The sequence below is a fragment of the Narcine bancroftii genome, chromosome 2 (genome assembly GCF_036971445.1).
Source record: "Narcine bancroftii isolate sNarBan1 chromosome 2, sNarBan1.hap1, whole genome shotgun sequence".
NCBI lineage: Eukaryota > Metazoa > Chordata > Chondrichthyes > Torpediniformes > Narcinidae > Narcine > Narcine bancroftii.
Genome location: NC_091470.1, coordinates 149819983 through 149844002, shown reverse-complemented (window position 1 = coordinate 149844002; position 24020 = coordinate 149819983). Strand labels below are relative to the sequence as shown.

The 24020-nt window shown below is 41.3% G+C and overlaps 1 protein-coding gene across 4 annotated transcripts in view; it reads left to right on the top strand.

Annotated features, from left to right (window-relative positions):
• Positions 1 to 24020, top strand: part of LOC138754360 (multiple epidermal growth factor-like domains protein 6) — a 294761-nt gene that overhangs the window by 171157 nt on the left and 99584 nt on the right. Inside the window, exon 1 of one of the 4 annotated variants that reach the window (XM_069918535.1) lies at positions 22422 to 22796. The exons of the other annotated variants lie outside the window; for them this stretch is intronic. Within the exon in view, the coding sequence (XP_069774636.1) occupies positions 22706 to 22796 (91 nt within the window). The 5' untranslated portion in view covers positions 22422 to 22705. Of the gene's footprint in view, positions 1 to 22421; positions 22797 to 24020 lie in introns of those variants that run through there. 4 annotated transcript variants of the gene reach the window in all.

The following is a 24020-nucleotide window of genomic DNA, read 5'->3' as shown; positions in this document are numbered from 1 at the left end:
ATGGACAGAAAATTCAGCTGTTCAATTTTATCAAGTCCTTTTTAAGTTATATAAAAAAAAAGATGAAAAATTCCCTTCAATATTGATCTTTGGTTTAAAAGTGAAACACAGAAGTCTGCAGATGCTGTGATTGCAGTAAAAACACAGAAATGCTGGAGGATCTCAGCAGGTCTCACAGCATCCATAGAAGTAAAGATATACTGTATTACCAATGTTTTTGGCCTGAGCCCTTCTTCAAGGTATGCAAAGAACAAACAGGCAATGTCAGATAATATATCTTTACCTTCTATGGGCGCTGCAAGACCTGCTGAGTTCCTCCAGTATTTCTGTAATCATTGTTTTAGTTCCTAAGGGCTTTGGCATGCATAATTACACTTTAGCATTTACACCTTTTTCTATGTCACAGGTGACTATTTGTGTTAACCCTTATTCAATGAATATGGCTACACAAGTGCAGAAGTATTTGTGGCTTTCGCCAAAAGACTTGGCTTGTGGGAAAATGTCAGTAAATGAAATGACAGAAATAGTGGAAGGGAACCAGAAGTAAAAATACTTCAAGAGACAGTACATGAGAGTAAGTGGGAAAAAGCAGGCAACTATCAGGAAAAGGTATTGGTCCCACCAGGTTCAGGAACAGCTGCTCCCCCTCCACCATCAGACTCCTCAACAACAAACTCAATCAGGGACTCATTTAAGGACTCTAACTTTTGCACTTTATTGAGTTTTTTTCTCTTTGTATTGCACAGTTAGTTTGTTTACATTTCTTTATTTCTTTACATAGGTATGTTGAGTCAGCTTTTTTTGCACTGCCAATAAGTGGTAATTCTGCCTCGCCCACAGGAAAAAGAATCTTAGAGTTGTATGTTATGATAATAAATATGAATTGGATCAGAAGCTCAACTATTATCATTGTGTAACTGCAAGAAGGCAGAAACAGAGCCTTATAGAGAAGGAAAACTTGTCTGAGTAGAACCATGAACATTAAGGAGTAAAACTAAAGATTTAAAAATTGGAAGGATGGAAACCGAATGAAGAACAACCAAGGAGAGAATGCAAGAGGTAGAGGCAGTGAACAAATGAGAGAGGGCCCAGGAGCACGAAAGCAGAGAATTCAGAGAGAAACACAAGTAGAATGATGGAAAGCAAGATCTTCCGGTCATTAACTGAACACTTGGTCTCCTTAGGACAGCAACCTGGAATCTCCAAATCTGCAATTTTCGACACACGTAGGCTAAAGAGGTAGGGCAGGTTGGATTTCATTGCTGTTAAACAAAATATCCACAATTGTTATTATTTCCAGACATTATTGCTTTATTATGACTCTGTAATGGTCATGAGGGAAATATCAGTGCAGGCCAATTTGTGCTGGCAGTGGCCAGTGGTTCAAAACTGGGCCACTAGCAACGTGATGAAAGTCTTGCACTTTCAGGTGGATGCTGTGAGTTGGGGTTTCCTGATAGATATGGGAAACCAAACCATGGAACAACTACAGCACAGAAACATGCCACCTTGGCCTCTCTAGTCTGTGCTGAACCATTTTTTTCCTTGTCCCACTGACCTGCACCCAGCCCATAGCCCTCCCATCCATGTATCTGCCCAAGTTCTTCTCAAATTTTAAAATTGAGACTCCATTTACCACTTCAGCTGGAAGCTCGTTCCACACTCTCACCATTCTCTGGGTGAAGAAGTTTCCCAAAACATTTCCCCTTCCACCCTTAACCCATGTTCTCTGGTTTGTATCTCATTTACCCTCAGTGGAAAAAGCCTATCCACATTTACTCTGTCTATCCCCCTCATAATTTTAAATACCTCTATCAAATCTCCCCTCATTCTTCTGTGCTCCAGGGAATAAAGTCCTAACCTGTCACTCAGTTCCTGAAGTCTGGGCAACATCCAAGTAAATCTCTGCACTCTTTCTATCTTATTGATACCTTTCCTGTAGTTAGGTGACCAAAATTCCACACAATACTCCAAATTTAGAATCACCAATGTCTTATACAACTTTAACATGATATCCCAATTCCTGTATCTAATACTTTGATTTATGAAGGCCAATGTACCAAAAGCTCTCTTTACAACCCTATCCACCTGTGACACCACTTTCAGGGAATTATGTATCTGTATTCCCAGATCCCTCTGTTCTACAGCACTCCTCAGTGCTCTACCATTTTTTGGTTTGTCATTCCAAAATGCAGCACCTCACCCTTGTCTGCATCGTTCCATCTGCCATTTTTTAGCCCATGTTACCAGCTGGTCCAGAACCCTCAGCAAGCTTTGAAAACCTTCACTGTCCACAACACCTCCAATCTTAGTGTCAACTGCAAACTTTACCAATTTACTACATTATCATGTAAATAATTGACATAGATAAAAAACAATAATGGTCACAGTACCAATCCCTGAGGCACATCACTAATCACAGGCCTCCTTTCTGAGAGGCAATCATCCAGCACTTCTCTCTGGCTTCTCCCATCCAGCCATTGTCAAATCCAGATCACTACTTCACCATGCATCTGAACCTTCTTGACTAACCACCCATGTGGGACCTTGTCAAAGGCCTTACTGAAGTCCATGAAGGCCATATCAACAGGCTTTTCTTTGTCAATTTTCCTGGTAACCTCCTCAAAAAACTCTATAAAATTGGTTAAACATGACTATGTTTAATACTTTGATTTAATGCACAAAGCCATGTTGATTATCCCAAATCAGTCCCTGGCTATCCAAAATATTGTATATCTGATCTCTTAGAATACCTTAATTTACCTACTACTGTCATCAGGCTCACCAGTCTATTATTTCCAGGGTTATTTTTGGAGTATTTTTTAAACAATGGAACAACTGGAGCTACTCTCCAATCCTCACTGGAGGGTAAAATCCAGTTAAATATTTCTGCTAGAGCCCCAGCAAATTCTGCACTAGCCTCCCTCAAGGTCTGAGGCAATATCTCGTCAGGACCTGGAGATTTATCCACACTTATTTGCTTTTAGACAGCACGCACTTACTCCTCTTTAATCTGTATATGTCCATGACCTCACTGCTTGGTTTCCTTACTTGCCATGACTCTGTGGCCATTTCCTGTGTGAATACTGAATTTTTAAAAATCTTTTAAGATCTCTCCCATCTCTTTTGGCTCCATACAAAGCCGACCACTCTGATCTTCAAGGGGACCAATTTTGTCCCTTACTATCCTTTTGCTCTTAATATATCTGTAGATACCCTTTGGGTTTACCTCCACAATATCTGCCAAAGCAACCTCGTGTCTTCTTTTTGCCTTTCTGATTTCTTCCTTGAGATTTTTCTTGCATTTTTTTTACATCTCTCTGTCCCTTGTAACTTTTCTCTCTTAACTCTATCATGTCTTTCTCCTTCCAATTCCCTCTCTCCTTGTGGCCTTCCATTTGTCTCTGGTTGTGCTTTTTAGCAGAGCTTTGCTTTCTGATGAATCCTTAACTGAATTTAACATTTTAAAATGCTTCTTACATTCAGACACATTTATAAACTATATAAAGGAAACAATTTAGTTGCTTTAAATAAAAAGGAATTAAATTGGTTCAAACACAGAAATAATTTAGACATTGAAGCTCTCCTTCCCCTTACCTACTTACACTGAACCCCAAGAAACCCTGTTGAAAGTTGAGACTGACTCTTACAAAGACTTAGTTGCATTTCTGAATCTAATGCTGAAATGAGATCTGGACTTCAGCACAGGGGAAGGATCCATTTAACAGATGGATTGAAGAGGCATCAATATATTAGAGGCTCAGTGATTTTGAAGAATAATGAAAGGGGGTTAGAGGTAGAGAGGGACAAGAGAAGTATAGTCAAAGCACCAGTCAGAAACAGAGAGAAAATAAGCTTTGTATCCCTAGCTTCATATGGTAAGTCTGGATCAGTTGGGGAGCATGGAGTGAAATAAAAAATATCTCCAGACACTGTGATTGTAGTAAAAATAGAGAACTGCTGAAGAACTCAGCTGGACATGCAGTATGCATAGGAGGAAAATATATATAGCCAATATTTCAGGCCTGAGCCCTTCTTCAAGGGAAGTAACACTCTTCACTCTTGAGTTACTCTCCAGAGATTAGAGCATTGTCTTCAGTGGAGAACAGAGAGAGCACTGGTCTGTCAGTGGCAATATTGGGTTAAAAGCATGTCACCTATTCCAGATGTATGTAACAGACTCTGCGGAATTAATTTGAACAGTTCTTCTGGGTGTTTAGGCCAACGGTTTAGATCCCATAAATAAATAGGAAAAAAATAAGAATGAATAGTGTGACAGGCTCTCTCTTGGAGTTGGCATGGAATCGATTTGTTGAGTTGATGCTTTCTATGCCCTAATGAGTCAATGATTCTAACTTGCTTTAACGCATTGATTTTAGCTGTTTTAGCAAGTTCCCATAGCCAATACTGAATATTTGAAGTATAAGTCTTTGTTTTGCAGAAGTACACACCCAAAACTACTGGAACTGGCTTGAACAGTAGAACTGAACCTGACCTTTTACCTCTGGAACAGCTGGGGATTGGGGTGGATGGGGATCAGTAGGTACGGTGGAGGGAGGACAGAGTCTTTGTTCACTATACAGGTGCTTTGTGGGATGACTTATTCCGATTTTTCATGACGATTCACATGTGGTGTGTACTTAATGGACTTGTGGGCCAGTGTTGGAAATGACCATTCCACTAATGTTTCGCTTTGGGTGTGGCTCAGGTCCTACAACTGGCTATGACCAGAGTTGTGCCAAAACTGCAGAGTAGATGGAGGAAATTTGTTACTCTTCAGCAGACAATCAGTGGCCTGATACTTTTTCCTGTTTCCCATTGCTGATGTCCTTTGCCTTGACTAGTTAGCACCAAAGAATCGGGACCTGACTGTGGATCAATATTATTTCAGGCATTTTTTTTGTCCCTTTGCATCTATTTCAATAAAGACTAACAAATTTATGAAAAAATGCAAACAAGAAAATAGTTATGTGAGATTTATCTTCAAATCTAACCTCTTGACCCTAACAGTCAGTGTTGAATACTGTCCGGCGACCCTCAGTAAATACAGTGTGCTGGCACAGATTTAGCTGAGAAAAATTGTGCCTATTGATTGCTTGCCTGAGTCTCTAAAAGAACCCTGAGGACATTTAAAAAGTGCAATAGTGAGAACAGCAAACCATAAACTTCATGCACCTACTTTGCTTTATCTCTAAATTTTCCCCTCTTTTTATAAAGAAAATACATACATATTAATACCTATTTCTGTTTCTCATTCTGTCCATTTTCTCTCTATTTCCCTGGCTTTTTTTATCTCTCTGTTTTTTTCCTCTCTTTTTGACATTGTTTCTTTCTCTTTCTCTGTCTTTTTTCCCCTTGATATTCAGACTCCGTCTCTCTAGTTTAAATAAATCGTGGTTTTGGTAATCAAGAAAAAAAATAACTGAGCATCTGTTTTCTATTTAACAGTTCTGAATATTTAAAAAAGTTGCTGGAGTCCTTTTAACACGAAAATCAGTGACAACCATTGCAGTGGGTTATTGTGGAGTGTGCCAACACTGCAGACTAGCAGGAAAAAAAGAATTTATAAATAAAAAAAAGAAATAATTGGACAAAGCTTGAGTGGAAACCCTCTCTGAGTTAGTGAGCTGCACAGTTTTGGTTTGTTTCTTTCCATTAACAGTCCAGGCTGAGATCCTGATTCAGTTTTAAAGCAGCTTCAACTAAAAGGCCTGTGGCTGGAGAGGCATCGAACAGGAATGTTCCTCTATGATTTTTTGTTTTTGCAATTAGCTTTGTTTTATGCTCAGCTCTGGACTACTGACAAAGTGGGTGGATCCTTACCTGGGGAGGCTGGCCCTGAGCTGAAACAGTGTTAAAGCTGGAGGAGGTTCTTCCAATCACCCACTTCAGGACAGTAGCAGGGAAAGAGAGAAGTCATTTCATAACTTGTCCACTGTTGCACTGGGTGCTCCATGTGTGGCTCCCAACCAGTGGTTGCCACTCCAGACCCCCAGACTCTGAGAGACGTCAGGAACGGTTACCCGTGCAGAAATCACCACTTGTTTCAGGTCACGCTCTTTTGAAGATGAACATGAAGCTCAGCCAAGGTTTGCAGCTCTCGCCATTCTTACTGCTTTGTGCCTTGGCTACGGTGAATGGGTCAGGGTCTGGTAGCCGCTACCACTACCGCAGGAAGAGCTGCTATTCGTGTTACCCGCTGTACAGCAGTTATCGTGTGCAGCAGGCTGTGGGTAAGTCTGCATTGGAACCCACTTTCCCTCCCTGCATGCATAATGCCTGCTTCTACTTCATGGCATCCCAAAGGGCTTGGCAGGCAGCAAAATATTCCTGGGCACTACAGTCATGTCAAGGGACTGCACAGTAAGATCACACGGGTGCAAATGAGAGAAGTTGGATAATCTATTTTTCATTGATGTTCCTTGATAGTATTAGAACCTTTTCACACGATTATTTTAAAACTCAACTGGCTGGGAGCAGTTATGTTGCAGGTAAATTGTGGCACCAGAGAGGATTCCTTGGTTTAACTTTTCACTGAAAGGCAGATCCGCTGACATGGGAGTTCTCCTTCAGTATTACATCGGTGTGTTAGCCTCCATTCTATACTCAAGCTTCCAGAGCAGGACTTGACTTAACAAGTTCTTTACCTAAAGGCAAGATAACAAACCTGTGATGCCATAGTTGACACTTTGATCTTCTTTGACTAATTCAACTTTGGGCTGTGAGGTGCCTAAGATCCATGGGGAAGTTTAATTTTCTTTTGTGTTTTCCTTGTGTTCTTCTCCCTCAGTTTTTGCCTCTTTTGGGAAAATGCACACTGCAAAGGTGTGGGAATGTGTCTACTCACACAGTGCTTCTGCTAGTGAGCAGCATAGGACAGGTTTGAGGAAGGAGAATGACCTCCCCCTACCTGTCCTTTTGAATCTCTGTATAAGATTAAGAGGATGTTGCAAAAGCATATCAGTGCTGTCATTACTGAAATTTCTCTCTCCACGATCCGGCATTTACAAGAAGAAATACCTGCAATATAACTGCTTCCAGCTGGTTGTGTTTTAAATTCATCATGTGAAAAGGTTGTAATATTTATAATGAATGATTTTCCCAAATTCCATTTACATCAGTGGCTCAGTGTGAAAATGCTCAGCCCTGGGTGATATAATCCATATGAGACACACAGAGAGAGATCCAAATTCTATGTTTAACTCCTGATTTCTGCTTGGTTAGTTCAGTTCAAGTTTATTTGTCATCAGATTGTACCAATACAACCTGACAAGACAGTGTTCTCCGGTTAACGGTGCAGAACAGAGCAAAATGCATACAAGCATAACACGCATGCAGATAAATGATGCATATACACATTTAATATTTATATTAAAATAAATATTCTTAGTAAATAGCAAAATCATGGTAAGTTCTTTTAGCAGTCATTCAGTCATGGAAAGAAGCTGTTCCTCAGCCTAGTTGTTCTGGCTCTGAGACTTTTTTTTACAATGGGAGTAGCTGGGAGATGCTGTATTCAGTGTGGTTTTGCGAGCTCTCTTTAAACAATGATCCCAATAAATCCTATTGATGATGAGGGTGGGGGGAGAGGGAAACCCAGTGATCACCTCTGCCACTTTTATGATCCAGTGTTCTCTGATCCAATGCTCTACAGCAACAGTACCATAGTGTGATGCAGCCATCCCGTTAACTCTTGATAGAACTCCTGTAGAAAGTTGACAGAGTTATGGCCATAGCCTTGCCAACTTCAGCTGTGTAAGGAGGAGCAGTCGCTGTGATGCCTTCCTGAGAAGTGAGGAGGTGTTGTGTGACCATGATAGGTCACTTCTTAATTAGATTTCAAGGAACTTGATACACTACTCTCTTTACTACCAAGCTATTAATGTTATTCCTGGTCCTCTTCAATTCCACAATCATCTCCTTTGTCTTGTCCGTGATGAGAAGAGCTCAAATGCAGAGAACTGAAGTTAAAGTTGAGCTCAGTGCCCATGGAACACTGATGGGAATGATTGCACTATCTATTTGTGTGCGAAAGCTGCCCCACTTTCCCCCTAACCTTTTGCAATTCCCTCCCACACACCAATGACTTAATGATGCAGTCTCATACAGTTGAATATCTAGTCATATTAAAATATATGCTACCCAATGGGCACCCAATGGTAGTGTGACAGTATTACAGGAAAGATTAAGCACTTCAGAAGAGGAGGGACATGAGAGAATAAGATTTCAGAAGCCTCATTGTTAAGATGGGAAACCAATTTCATTAATTCTGCAGATTGACTTCCATTGCTGGATAAAATAGCTGGATTATTGTGAAAGCCCAGAGGATTGACTAATGTTCTTTACAAAAGGTGCTATTTCCCCCCCTAATCTTGCCTACATATTGCAGTGGGCATACACCCACAAGGACAAAACTTGTGCCTAATCCTGGATGAGATGAACACCAGACGAACTTGTTATTTATGTTTAGCTTGAGCAGAATAATTTTGAACTCTTATTCCTTTCTTGAAATGCCACTGTCAGGAAATTGGACCGGGGACTTTCTGTCACAATTTTCCTTTATGGATGGCTCTCACTACTGTATTTCATGCGTGTCATGATGTCTCCAAGCACATATCATCTATTAATTATTTAGTGACATAAATTGGATTAGAAGGTTGCAACCAACAAACTTTAATTCTCAGGGAATAAAGGAGTACATTGTAGAGAAAGCAGTGAATGCACATGATTTAAGATGACCCAATTTTTATAAATCTCCCCCAGCCTCATCATTTTTTTAATGTTAAAAATTCCCTTGTTTGTGTTTAACACTAATGCCCTGAAAATGTGGAAGCCAAGATCTATGGCTCAAATGTGTTCCCTTAGGGCCTGGACCGCCTTGCCCTGTGTAAAGGAGGCTCTCCTTCTGGAGATACTCTTGCTGTTATTCTTCTCTTGTCTCCTCTGTGCCTCACAAGATCTCCACTATTGGATATAATTTATCCACACACAACCCCCCCCCCCCCCCCACAGCAACACCGTACCCACCCCACCATTTTCCTTCTTCTACAATGGCAATCTGACAGAATGCACTCACTCCCCATGAGTCAGCCTACAGCAAGCTGTGACTCGATTAATCCCACAGAGTGGATTTTAGTACTTGCAAGAATGAAGAAACCACATTATTTTTTTAAAGCAAGAACATCAGTTTAGTATTTGTTTTGATAGCCCCACAATTTGGATTTAAGGCTAAAAATAACATTAATTTAACATACCAAGAATGAGCAACACTATAGGGCAGCTGGTAGAGCTGATGCCTCACTGGTCCAATGATCTGGGTTCTACATCAACCTCAAAAGCTCTCTGCATAGAATTCTTCCTGTGACTGTGTGGGTTTCCCCTGGTTTTCCAACCTCATCCCAAAGGCATGTGGGCTTGTGGGTTAACTGGCCACAGTAAATTTCCCCTAATGTGTTGGTGAGTGATAGAATCTGCAGGGAGTTGATGGGAATGTTATCGGGAAGTTATAGGGAAGTGGGATTGCTCTTTGAGCAGATACAGTTTCATTAGGCCTAGATATCCTGTTGAACAAGCCATAAGAATAAATGTTATGAAGTTGAGATATCTCTTGTACTTTGAAATTGTTTAAGAGGTTGAAAGAGTGTTGGATTCATTCAAGTCATGGGTTAGCTGTGGAGAAGAGAATGGAGTCTTGCTGTGCACATGTTACTTTACCGCAGTAAAACAGAAATAGAAAAAGTTAGAAATACTCAACAAGTTAAGCAGTATCTTTGGAAAGAGAAGCAAAAATTCACATCAAAGATTTTTTTAGCAAAACTTTCGAAAGGACATCTGAAGATGCAGAGAAAGGATAATGGTAGGGGAGAAGACAGGGTGATATGACAGATTGGAACAGATACTAGGTTCCAATAAAAGGCTGGGTCAAAATTATACTCAAAACACATGATTAATTTGGAAGACAATTTAATTGGAGATGCAGAATCATTATCTGAAATTGTCAAAGAAAACACCACAGATGTCGGACCACTAATTAAAAAGGAGTTGACCATTCAGGACTAAGATACATTTTTTCATTAGGGCAGAGGTGAATCACGGGAATTCTTTACCCAAGAAGGTCATGGACAAATCACTGAGAATATTCTCCATAGATATTGATGGAGATTTTGATATTAATAGAATCAAAGGATGTGGTGTTAGTGAGGGAATGTGATGATGAGGTACAAGTTAGCCATTATCTTATTAAATGGCACGGCAGGCACAACAGACCAATGGCCACTCCCTTTGATTTTTTTAAATGTACCTATGATCCTAGTTCCTCTAGTTTTGCAGTGATTCTTGATTTCCTTCCAAAGTGACTGAGTTCTAATCCTCAAATTGTTCTCCTGCACGGCACTCCTCAAGTGGAGAAGTAATCTTTCTCAATCAGCCCAACTGTCACTTCTAATTTAAAGCACTACAACTTTATCATTTTGAACCTCCCCACTTCAGGGGAGTTAGTCAAATTTCAACAACGTACTCTTTATGCTAATCTACCCTTTTGACCCCAGTGTCATTCTGCTTAATATCTGTTATCCTTCATCTAAATCCAGGTTCCCATCCTGAAATGTTGTGCAAAAATCGAGTGCAATACTCCAAATGGCATCTGATTGAGGCTCTATAGCCCATGGTTCTCAGCCTTTTTCGGTCTAAGGCCCACCTGGCTTCTGGCCTAACATACCATGGCCCATGAGTGGCAATGACAGAGCAATATTTTCAACTCAAAGACAAATCTGTAAGAAATATATCTTTATCTAATTTAAAGATTTTTTTATTTAACTATTTTAAAGATCCACATGGAAACACACTGTGGCCCACAAAATGCTTACACAATCGAAGCATGACTTTAGTGTTCTAGCCCATAGGACAACATTCATTTTGCCATTTTGATTTGTTCCCATGCTTTTACACCAGTTTTTAATGATGTGCAACCAGGCATAGTTAATGGCATCTTGCCTTTAAGAGACTATTCTCTTTCTTGAATCCACATGAGTTAATCTTCTCTTCCTTATAGTAATGTCACCTGCTACTATATTGCTCTCTTTCTGCTCCTTTGTAATCTCCTGCTCCTTTTTCCAAAGTGGGTGCAGTGTTGACTAATGAATCTCCAGGAGTCAAGGTGATTATCTTATACTGAGCAAATCATTTCAGTCGATCCATTGTGTTCCACTTATTGCCACATCCGAAGGACTTCCCTAATTACCCAAATTTGTAAAAGAAAATGTTAGGAACCTAATCCCAGCCCTGAAACTAGTTTGAGGATTTCAAGACCTGAAAACGATGATTGTTCTGATTTGATTCTCCAATTTTCTTTACTTCCTCTGACTTTATCTGGGGCCACTGCTATTTGGAGCTTGAACCAGACACAGTTGCAGTGGACGACTGCCGACAGCAGTCAAAACATCTGCTCTGATGAACCTGTTGTAAGCTGACACGTGAACCTCAATTGTAGGTCCATTACATTCAAAGTTATACATTTAAGAGTAGGATCTGCTGCGGGAAAATATTCCCCTTGTCCTAATGAGAATTTTTGTTTTTGGAAACTTTCATCTTCTGACCTGACTGCCAGTTAAATTTAATCTTTTAACAGGTGAAAGTGTTTCCCTTGGGGCTGGAAACAGCTGGAATATTATGAGTGTTGGTGTATGGTACTGTTGCTTATCATCTACTAAATTTGTTTAAATAGCTAGTTAGAGCTAGGCAAGCTTTTCACCATTCTATCTGTCTTTGAGTTGCAAGTTGTCAAATATTTGCAAAGGCAGGAACTGATTATGGATACTCAGCATGGTTTTGTGTGGGAAATCATGTTTCACAAATTTGATCGAGTTATTTGAAGAGGTGACAGAGAAAATTGGCAAGGACCGAGCAGTAGATTATATGGGCTTTAGGCCAGGTCCACATGGTAGGCTGGTGTGGACAGTGAGATCATATAAACTCCAGGCTAATCTTGTCAATTGGATACAAAACTGAAGAATTTTTCAAATTGGAGGGCTGTGGCCATTGGGGTGCTGCAGGGATTGGTACTGGGTCCTCTATTTGTCATACATACTAATGATTTGGAAATAGGTGGTTTGATTAGCAACTTTGCAGATGACACCAAAATTTGTGATGTGATGGATAATGACAAAGGTTATCTGAGGTTCCAACAGGATCTAGATCTGTGGTTTTCAAACTGCCCCCTTAAACTTGAATTGCACCTTAAACAATCCCTATGTTATGTGATTAGTAAGGGATTGCTTAAGGTGGTATCTGAGTGGAAAGAAAAAGGTTTAAAAATCGTTCCTAATTGACTTGTTATGTTCACGGTTTCATAACTCCAAAGGAAATGGGCCAATGTCAATTAGTTTCAAGCAAATTATTTCAGAGACAATTGGGTCTCGAGCAGTGATTATCAACCTTCCCTTCCCACTCATACCACCTTAAGCAATCCCTTACTAATCACAGAGCACTTATGGCCAGGGATTGCTTAAGGTGGAATGTGAGTTTAGGGGGGCAATTTGAAAACCGCTGATCTGCATTAACTGGGAAATTGGGCAGCGGAATGGCAGATCAAATTTAATTGAGACAAAAGTGAAGTGATACATTTTGGGAAGTTAAACCAAGGATATACATAGTGAATGATAGGGAGCTGGTGAATGTTGTCGAACAAAAAGACTGAAGCATACAAATGCATAGTTCCCTGAAAGTGTACACATATAAACAAGGTAGTGAAGAAGTGTACAGTATATTTGTCTTCATCAAATGAGAATGTCATATTACAACTATAAAAGATACGTGCAGTTCTGGTGACCAGACCAGAATGCAATTCAGCAAGAAAGGATGCTGAAAAGATTCACAAGATTTCTGAGACTAGAGAGCTTGGGTTTTAAGTGAGATTGGACAGACTTGGACTATTTTTCTAGGAGCAAAGCAGGGTCAGTGCCAGAATGCATGTCAGAGGGAGGCATTAGCAAGTTAGAGAGAGGCAGGGACTAACCTGTCGATGGGGGGTTTGCTGGGAGGATCCGACTTGTTGATGGTGGAGGGGGGGAGGGGGTTGCTGGCAGGAGCCTACCTTTCATTGAGGCCATCCCTCTGACATGGGACAGGAGGGCGCTCTTTTTATTGTTAGACGCTACTGATGCTTGACATGCTAGTGACATGGCCGGGGGAGGATGGAGAGTCGTTAGCGTGCGTCAATCTAGATGCTACTGATGCAGGAGGGAGTGGGTCAGATCTGATGGCCGGGCATAGCTGTGACCATATGGTGGGGAACAGCACCTTATTTGGGGAGCAGTGCTCGTGGATGCCCTCCCTTAGTGCTGACCCTGCGGAGGGGTAACTTTATTGTGGGTTATAAAGTCATGGCAGGCTGAAAAGCAGGATTATGGTGAGAGGGGAAAAATAAAAAGGGGACCTGAGGGTTAGATTTCTCACACAGAATGTGGTGGGGGTGTATGGAATAAAATGCCAGAGTAAGTGGTAGAACCAGTATAATTACAACTTTTAATAAAACATTTGTCTAGGGTTGTGAATAGGAAGGGTTTAGAGTGCAATGAAATCAATGGGTGCAAATGGGACTTGCAGTGGAAATCTCATGGAAATCTCATTTGATGAGTTTAAAAAGGGTAGTTCCATGCTGTACAGCTCTGCAACAATCTCAAAATTCTCCCACACATACTCACATGTATACATCTTACACATCAATATTTTTCCTTATATACAGAGTCACATTCTTGATCACAGGTCCTTTGCATCAGGACCTCTCTTTTACCAAAATCACACTGTCTAAAATTAGTGATTCTGACTTAATATTTTTGCCTTTTTAAAAAAATTTATAGGGTTACAAGATAGGAAGGATTTAGTACTTTTTTTTGTAGAAATAAATGGGTTGGCACAACATTGAAGGCTGAAGGGCCTGTACTGTGCTGTAGTATTCTTTATTTAGTTGGAGATATAGATATAGGTCATAAAACCTTTTGAGTCTATGCCAGGTCCCAGAGCATACCCATCAATCCCATTTTGTCTTCAACTTCCCTGTCCCCACACCTCTTTCCATCTTCCCAGTCCATTTATTTTGTGTTTTCTTAGTTCTGGCCTCTTGATCATTCCTCTATTTAGTTTTATTTTGTCAATGCAATGATGGGACTTGCATTCAGCAGTTCCTAATCTAAGCCTCGTAGCTTCTCTGAGTGAAATACATGAGGTGGAACACAGTAGTGTAAGAGGTGACCTCACTATACTGTACAGGCTGCCCTGCCTCCGACCCTGTAACTCCTCCCTGCAAGACTCCCAATAAGGCTGATAGCCCTTGTCTCCTCCCTCGATACCAGCCTTGGATCTGGGCCAGCAGCATGTAAAGACATGCCTGACATTTCAGGTGATTAAAGCCTTTAATCACTCACTTTGAGTCTGCTTGTGATTATTGATCGCTCTACAATTTAATAACCTGATTATTTCCCATGGACAAGGCCATCCGAGTGGAGAAGCTGGAGGCCGACCCTAGGGATTCAGGGGCCTCCATCAAGTTTGATATATGGCTGCACTGCTTAAAGGCCACATGAGATGCCACGAGATCTCTGCAGAGGTAGACAAGTATGACGTGGTCTTTTCATCGGTGGTGTACTGAGCTTACCAAATAATACAGGACTGCAAAAAGTATGATGACATGATGGCCACGCTGCGGCAGCAATAAAGTGCTCCCGTGGACTCCGTGAATGCATGTTACCTGCTGGTCACACACGGTGAGTCTGTCTACAACTTTGTGAGGGCCATAAGGGAGCTGGGACGAGCCTGTGGATGTGTATATGTGACCACAGTGATCTATCAAGAGGAACTCATCTGTGATGGGTTAGTGACTGGCTTCCATTCGAATCATATCCACGAGTAACTCCTGGAGAAGGGCAATCGGACCCTACAGGAAGTTGTGCAGATAGATCGATCGCTGGAGACAGCCCAGAAGAATGCTGAGGCTTACTCAGTGAGCCATGTGGCCACCAGGTGGGGAGCATGAGCACTGCCATCTTGGGACTAGGGGACTGACTGCTGTTGCTAAGCACATGAGGTACAACCACTGTGGCCAGACCAAGCATCCAAGGAAGTACTGTCCAGTACGTAGCATGACCTGTTTGAACTGCAGGAGGAAGGAGCTCTACACCAAGGTATCCCATTCTAAACTTTTCTACGCAGCGCCATGTATGGACCGCAACCCGTGTTGCCATCTTGGGTCAACCCACTTCCGGCATCACTTCTGGCAGCCGTGAACAGAACGGCGGGAACAGGAGGAAGATGACGTGGGATGATGTCATGTCTGGTGTCTCTTCTGTACTCCACCACATGCGATCTATGGGGGTGGCCATCTTCAGGATCTCCAGGGGGCCATCTTGGCAGCAGCTGTCTCAACATTACAGCAGCAGTGACTCTGACAATGAGCTAACTCTGACCTCTATCGTGCTGGACCAGAACAGCCCACACCAACTGGTGCGATCTATGATGGACATGGTCGCACTACAGGCTTTCTATTCAACACAGGGAGCACTGAAAGTTTTCTACACCTGGGCATGGTCCAATGTTATTCTCTTGCAGTGTCCCCTGAAAAGTGTAAGGTAGTTCTAGCATCTAAATCCCACTCCACAGAAATCCACGGATGCTGTACCATGACCCTACCCTTGGGGGAGTTAGAGTCATGGAGCCAAATGCAGATAGTTTATAGCAAAATAGGAGCATGGATAGACTTTTAAGTCCATCAAGTCTTTTAACTTTTCAATATAACTCTAGCTGATTTTTACTTCTACACTTCCTGCCCTCACTTCATATTCGTTGATATCCAAAAATTGATTGATTTGTTTTGAGCCTTTATAATGACTCCACAGATATCCTGGGTAGAGAATTCCAAAGATTTACCATCTTCTGGGTGAAGGACTTCCTCAATCTTAAATTATATACCCTTTAGAGATTGTGACCCTAACTCTAGACCAGCTGCATCAAGCAGCCATGATCTAATTCAAGAAAAACCAAATGGCTACTCTTGAATCCATTTTCCATGGCCAAGCCAATATTTAAATCAGACCAGGCCTGTGTTCTGAAGTCAGGACTGACTTGATTTCTCTGTACAACCAGCACCTTTACAGGCACAACAATGTCCATTAATACTGAATCTTTAACATGGTTAGACATTTCAAGACTTTTTTTTATTTATACATACAGCATGGTAACAGGCCATTTCAGTCCACAAGTCCGTGTCGCCCAATTTACATCCTTAACCTACACCCCCAGTACATTTCAAATAATGAGAGAAAACCAGAGCCCCCGGGAAAAACTGACATGGAGAGAACATACAAACTCCTTACAGACAGCGCAGGATTTGAACCCTAGTCCCAATTGCTGGTGCTGTGAAGGCATTGCACTAACCGCTACACCAACTGTGCCACCGGGGGAGGGCCTTGTCTGCATAATTGGGGACCCATTGGGCATAGTACAAGAAGAACCTTAGGCACCTTTTCAAGGCCTTGAGGTTTTGGGGCAGTGGGAGTTCCAGAAGGGGGTGCATGTGCTTGGGGTCAGGGGCAATGATGCCATGCTTCACCACAAACCCCAGTATTTCCAGATGCAAAGTGTGGAACATGAACTTTTTCTGGTTGTAGCGGTGGCGAGGAACCTCAGCAGATTTGCGTCATGTTCATCCTTGTTATGGCAACAGATAGTGACATTATCCAAATATGGATATGTGGGTTTTAATGTAGTGTTATCCATCACATGGTCCATCTCCCTTTGCAACATGGACACTCCATTCGTGAGGCTGAATGGGACCCGCAGGAAATGGTAGAAGCAGCAGTGGTCTTGAACACCGAGTACAGACAGTCCTTTGGGCCGATCGGGATCTGGTGATATACAAACTTGAGATTGATGGAGGAGAAGATTAAGTTCTGGGCGATCTCGTTTACTATGTCAGCTATGTGAAGGAGGGGGTAGGCCTTGAACCCATTGATGGTCTGGCTGTAATCAATGACCACCTGGTGCTTCTCTCCCCTCTTAGCCACCACCACTTGTGCCCTCCAAGTGCTGTTACTGGGCTCGACAATGCCCTCCTTATTTTAGCTTTTATAAACTCTGTCCTTGGGGCCTTGTTGCCTACTTTTTGTGGCCTTTGACAGTAAAAGTGTACAACCATAAGGAGTGCAAAGATTCAAGAATGGAGGTTGGAACTTGCAGCATTTAATTACACAATAAAGTATCATCCTGGGAAAGAGAATATGGTCCCTGACACATTTAGTCAGGCATGCACTTGGTCAGCCTTTACTACCTCCATGCTTGCTAACATTCACAACGGACTGTCTTCCAGGAATAACCCGGCTGCTGTATTTTAGTTTTTTTGCCTTTCCATGTCCCATTTGGCATACAACATCAGTGATCAGATGCCTGGATCTGCTATTTAGCCTATATGGAATGCCAAATAACATACACTTTGATTGAGGAACTACCTTCGTGCCTAAGGATGAAATATTATCTCTCCCAGAAGGGGGTTGCCATAAGTCATACTTCCCCACACCATCCAATTGGGAACGGACAGGTAGAGAGGTTCAACGGCATCATATGGAAGACAGTCTGTTTTGGCCCTTAGATCACGTAACCTGCCTGAGAACCAGTGGGAACTGGTGCATCCTGAGGTACTACACTCCCAAAGATCACTGTTGTGTACAGCAATAAATACTGCGCCCCATGAATGTTTTTTTTTTCCATTCCAACGCCACTCATCCCATGGAAATTTACTTCCCTCCTGGCTAATGAGAAGGTTTGTGAGGAGTAACAAATCACTTGTCGATCAATAATCCAACACACACAATTACCATGTACCCAGATGGACGAGAGTCTACTGTGTCTGTTCATGACGTGGTACCTTGACCAGAAGCCCAGACAGTCACCACATCTCCTATTGTGGAACAAAATAAATCTGGTGCTAACAATGTTGGAGGAGGAGGAGGATATGATGTGGAGGATGATGAAACAGTAGCTCCGCAAGAACTAAGGAGATCCGGTCGTGTACCAAAACCTCTGAATCAACATGGATGGGAGTAGTCCCATAAAATATTGCTTGATACTGCTAGTGTTTTTTTTAATGTAGTATTACAAAGTTATTCTTAATTGTTCTTCTTCCTGCTTCTCGCTGCTGCCTCTCACCTTTATTTTAAATTCTAACTGCAAATGTACTATTAATTTGAGTAAAGCTTGGAAAGCAGCCGCCAAGTTTTTCATTCTCGAACAGATATCATTTCAACCTCCCCTGTAACCATCTTCAGCACCATAACCAGATTAGCCCCAATCCACTGGGAAGAAATGCCAAACCTGTGCTACCCTTTGTCATAATTTAATATGTTTTTAGCTCCACCATCTTTCTGATAATTATACACTATTTACTCTTCTTCTATCCCTAATTCCATACAACCCATCCCACTCTGGACATGTTCTCATTCCCTCTAATGGGGAGAAAGCACAAGAGAATGAAATTGCACACTAACAAGATAAAAGGCAGTTTCTTCACTGCAGCCACCAGGCTCCTAACTGTGGTATCAGGCTGCCTACGCTTTGTGTGAATCGATCCTTTTTACATTATATCTCTATACTTTTCTACTATTATATACAGCTGTATTAATGTTGGAGGTAACCACCTAGACTGCTCACAGAAGAATCCTTTTTACTGTACAAGGTACAATATGACAATAAATTTGAACAGTTAAACTCATCTCCAGCAACATAGTTGCTGGCAGTACGGAACAGCAGAAAATATAATGTAAAAGAATATAAAATGCAGGAAGTAAAGAGCAGGTCAAGGCAGCATCTTTGGAGAGGGAAAGAGAGTTGACTTTTCAGGTCAATGGTCCATCAGTTCTTGAACAATGAGGACAGCGTAAGTAATAGAACATGATTCATATGCCTGTTCAGAGTCTCTTAAATGTCCCTTTTGTTCCATCTTACATCACTAACCCAGGTAATGTATTCCAGGCACCCACCACTCTCCGTGTGTTAAAAAAAAAAATTACCCCTGATGATTCCCTTAAACTTTCCTCCCTTCACTTTCCCTTCACGCTGGCTGTCTACCTTATCTATGCCTCTCAGAACCTCTACTAAGTCACGTCTCATCCTTCTGGAGGTAGAGGAGTTTGTCTTTTGGGATAAAGGACATCAACTGATGCTGCAGCTTCAGTCACTCATACCTCTTCATTAATCTCTTAAACTTTGATAAGTCTGCAGTGTGCTGGCAAGTGTCCTCCTCTGTAGTTCTGCTATCACTGCTCACTCACACAGTACCAAGGTTAATACTAAAGTCTCAGCTCCAGTTTCGGCATTTATTTTTTTCTATTTTCCTCTAAAAGGAAATACTTTTAACTATGGTTATGTCACACACAAATGAGGTTAAATGTAAACTTGGGACTAGTCTATCTTCAAGTATAAATCTGACCAAAACTTTTGCACGATGGTGGGTCTTTGATGCAAGTCATTCCATTTTCCTTGCAACTAATTCATCATGTGTTTTTTTTTGAGAAGATATGGTCATGTCCTCGATAGATTCAGCTTATAGAGTAGGATGAGAGTAATTTCCATTTATTTTCTGCATTCCGGTGATTGACATTAACCTATGACCTTAAATCCACATAACTCAGCTCCTGAATTCTTCCTTCAGACTGTTTCATAAAAAAAACTATTACAAACCAAATACTTTTGGTCAAAAAAGAATAACTTTGAGGCATTGCCTTGGTTTCTGAGCCTAATGAGCAGTGATCAGATTAATTTTGACTGACAGTACAAGTAATTAACTCTGATTACTGTAGTCAAAGGATTGGTCAGTCTTCAGAGACCCACAGCAATGAATTTGTGTGGGATCATTCCAGCCTTCCTAAATCAGCCAATATTGGTTTGTGCATTCTTCCTGGACTTGTGGTGTTTACTAGTTGATCTCGAAGCTTATATGGAATTAGCTTATCATATTTGACAGCATTAGTCAGCTATGCCTCAGTGGATTCAGGTCCCACTTCAGATACATCAGCACAAAGTCTGGTGTAGTATTTTTACAGGTTCTCTGCTATTGGAGGCACAGTGATTTTGAAAGATGCGGCAAACCAAGATTATATATTTCTCTCTTAGTTAATCACAAAAGATCCCATAGTACCGAAGAGTTGGATGTACGTTACAGTTCTCTTCAATCAATATCATTGTGCACAGATTATATAGCCACAACTAAACATATATCCCATCACTGTTTGCAGATGTTGCTGTGGGCAAGCTAACTACCATGTCTCCCCACTCTGCTTCAGAAACTGTGTTTCAAAAGTACTTTATTATCTATAAAGTGCTATGGAATACCCAAGTATCTCAAAAAGGTCCACGTAACCACTGAAATTAAAGCAGACAATTTTTTTCTGATCTTTCAGTGGAGGGATAAATATTGTCCAGGATGAATATTGCAGGACTAGACGAGTACGGTATCAGTTGATTTGCAAAAGCTATTTCCAAGATCAATCCAATTAGTTCCATCCCTCTGCTCTTTCCTCATTTGCTAACATTTCCTGACATCTCTCCCTGCAACTTTTTATCAATTCCCTTTCAAAAGCTGTTGAGCCTTTTTTTCACCACACTTTCAGGATTTGATATCCCATGCATTTGTTCTGTGCAAAAAAGTATCAATCTAGAATTTTGTTCAGAGAGCTAGTATGGCAGTGCTTTGAAAATAGTTGCTTTTCAGTGTGTTAGAACAGTAAATGCTGGAAACAGGTCAGGTAGCAGTAGTGGAAAGGGAAACTGAAGTCCCTTTCACACTTGCATCCCACTAAATTGGCCATTCAGTGCCCTGGGATAGGAATGGAGGTTTGGCTTTTCACACTTGACCACTCCTAACTGGGACACTGAATGCATTTACACTTGCAAGGAGCCATCCCCGGGGTTAGAACTATTCTACCTTCAACTGGTGCAATTACCCATTTCACACTTGCCTGATTGCCAATTGGTGGTTAATTCCTGGGATTACTTGCAAGTGTGAAAGGGGCTAGAGTTAATGCTTCTGGTTGAAGACCTTCTGTCAAAACTGAAATGGGTACACAATAATCAAAAAGTGATACATTTTAAAGTTGAAAAGATGAATAGCTAACAGTCTTCTGATTGGTCAACAAAGGTTGTTGAGGCCAACAGAAACCAATATTGTTGTGCTGACTGTCAATTATCTCTGCACTGATCTTTGACTGAAAGCTTGGGTCCCTACAGTGGAAGAATGAAGGGAACTATTGGGACCCACCAATATCCTGTTTCCCCCACATAAAAAGAACTGTTATTTGCTGTGATTTTATTTGTGTGTTCGCAATGAACAATCTCCTGACCTGAATTCACAGCGGCATGCACCTTCCATTGAATTCCTGCTTCCCCTGTGGCCAATTGGCCAGCCACCCACATGATGGGATGATTAGTGCCATCAGAAAGGGTATTCAAAAATATTAGTGGCGAACCTGGCCTGAGGTGCACCGAGAATGTCTGAACACTCTATTCCTTATTCTCCACGTTGGTGGGGGTGGATGCTGGTGGAGAGGAGAACCAGGTTCTTATCATCACAGCTTATGTTGTTTAATTACCCCAGGAGCCGATTTGCCCTAAAACCATAAAGCAATTAAGGAATAAATAAGGACCAGATTTCTGTCTCTGCCCATGGTTTAATTCAGGTGCAGCTGCTCTTCATTCTGTTTTCCTGCGTACTTTTACCATTGACAGTTGTATGATATTGTGACTAAAGAACATAGAAGTAGGAGTAGACCACCAGGGCTGTCAGCCTGTTCTGCTATTCAATAAGATCATGGTTGATCTGATGATGGACTTATCTCCACATACTTGCCTTTTCCCATATCCCTTTTTTTAATCTTCTGGTTACAAATGCTGGATGTATTCCATTGGCTGGTTTACTGGTAGAATGACGATAAAATGAATAGTCATCATTATTGTAAGCTGGACTTATGAGAAACATTTTTGTTGTTATAATTAACTACATGGATATTTTTATAAAAAATAATACATTTCTGCTGAAACACTACAAAAATTTTATAGACAGTCATTTTGGTGTCACCCCTCTGATGGTGTCACCCAGGGCGGTCCGCACACCCTAATGACATCAGCGGTGTGGTCTTTCCTGAAGGCCCGCACTTGGGTGTAGACTCTCCTAAAGCTTCAACCCTAGCACAGGCCTCTCCTGAAGGTCCATAGATAAAGTAAGGCTCTTACTGAGGACTGGGATCTCTGAAGTAGCACTACTGGAATGTGGTCCCTTCTGAAGGACAAAATTGGTGTGTGGCCTTTCTCATTGGATATGGCCTTTTCTAAAGGCTCTAGCTGGGGTTGACCTTTTGCTGTCTCCTTCTATTTCAGCTCATTAGATTTTAAACAAGCAGATGGAACACAGCCAGCAAAAGTGAATATGTTCCTAATAAGGTGTTTACTGATGAAGAATCCCAGTCTCTAAGGAAGAGGTGAACAGAAGCTTCAGGAGGATGAATCCTTGGAAAGAGTCCCATGACAGGCCCTTAAAACCTGTTCAAACCAACTGGCTGGAGTTTTGAAGACATTTTCAATGTCTTGCTACAATGGTGAGAGGTCCCCACCTGTTTCACAAGGGCCCCCACCATTCTGGTGCCCGAGAAGAGCATGGTGATGCGCCTCAATGACTTTGCAACTTTTGAATCTCCCCTTGGTATATCAAGGACTGTCTGCACCTTTACAAGTACATGGATTACTGAATATTTATATCAATCGTATGTATTTATTCTCTTTTAATTTAATTGATTTAATTTACTATTACCGTTTTTCTTTACACATGCCCATTCAGCTGGTTGATTGAACTCCTGAAAGGAGCAACATCGTTGGCAGAAGACTCGCTCTGTTATGCAAATACATGATTTTATATCATATGAACAACATATCATGTTTTTATTGTTTGGAGCCAATGCTTGGATAGTTAATAATTTGTAAGTTGTACTGTCCCAGTAGGCTTCTGTACCACTCTCTCTGCAGGATAGGAATGTACAAAAATCTTGGGAAATACCAAAGAAATTGGTTGCATCTAATTTATGTGCTGTTGGATGTTTATTACGTTCGCTTGGGGATTCTTCCAATCTCTTGGAAGCAGCAACATTTTAAAGGGATGGCTCTGACTTGAAGCAGTGCTGGCTTCCTCCTCAGACAGGATTGTTCTTGTTCCTCGAAGGTATAGTTAGACACAAATTCCAAGGCGCCACAGCTGATTGCAAGCCTGTTGTGCAACCATAGTCAGTGGGCTTTTATTACTGTGCACTTTACTGATGATCATGGCCAAGAACTAATTAGATGCTAAGCATGTGGGAACAGCCTGCAGAAGTGGATACGTTCCTAATAAGGTGTCCATTTGACCCAACTGGTAACACTCATCTTTCACACAGAAAGTTGCAGGTTTTGATGATATAATTTAGACAGACTTGGCCAATGTGGGATTGAGGGAGGGCTGCACTACTGGAGCTATTATTTGTTCGATGATATGTTAAACCTAAGGCTGTTCTGGTTATTAATGTGGTTCTGTGGTCTGATTCAGAAGACTGATTATAGAGTCCGGGCCAACTTCACTCCCTCAAATAAAATTAATTGACTGATGATTGATCGAATTTGCTGAACATGAGTTTGATCTTGGACATATTTGCTTACAAAACAATAGTGACTAAACTTCAAAAGTAATCCATGGGCTGTAAAAGGTTTGGGGATTTTTCAATACATGAAGAATTTTTTTTCCTTCTGTAACCTGTTGCCTTTGTCAGGTAATTTATTTACTCCCATCCAATTGAATGGCCATACAGTGTCCTCATGTATTGTTTGCCTATATGCGTTATGTCTGGTTGTGTCTCTGCGTGTTTTGTACTGGGGACCGGAGAACGCTGTTTCATCAGGTTGTACTTGTGCAATCAGATGACAATAAACTTGATGACTTGACGTATTCTAACTTGTTCATC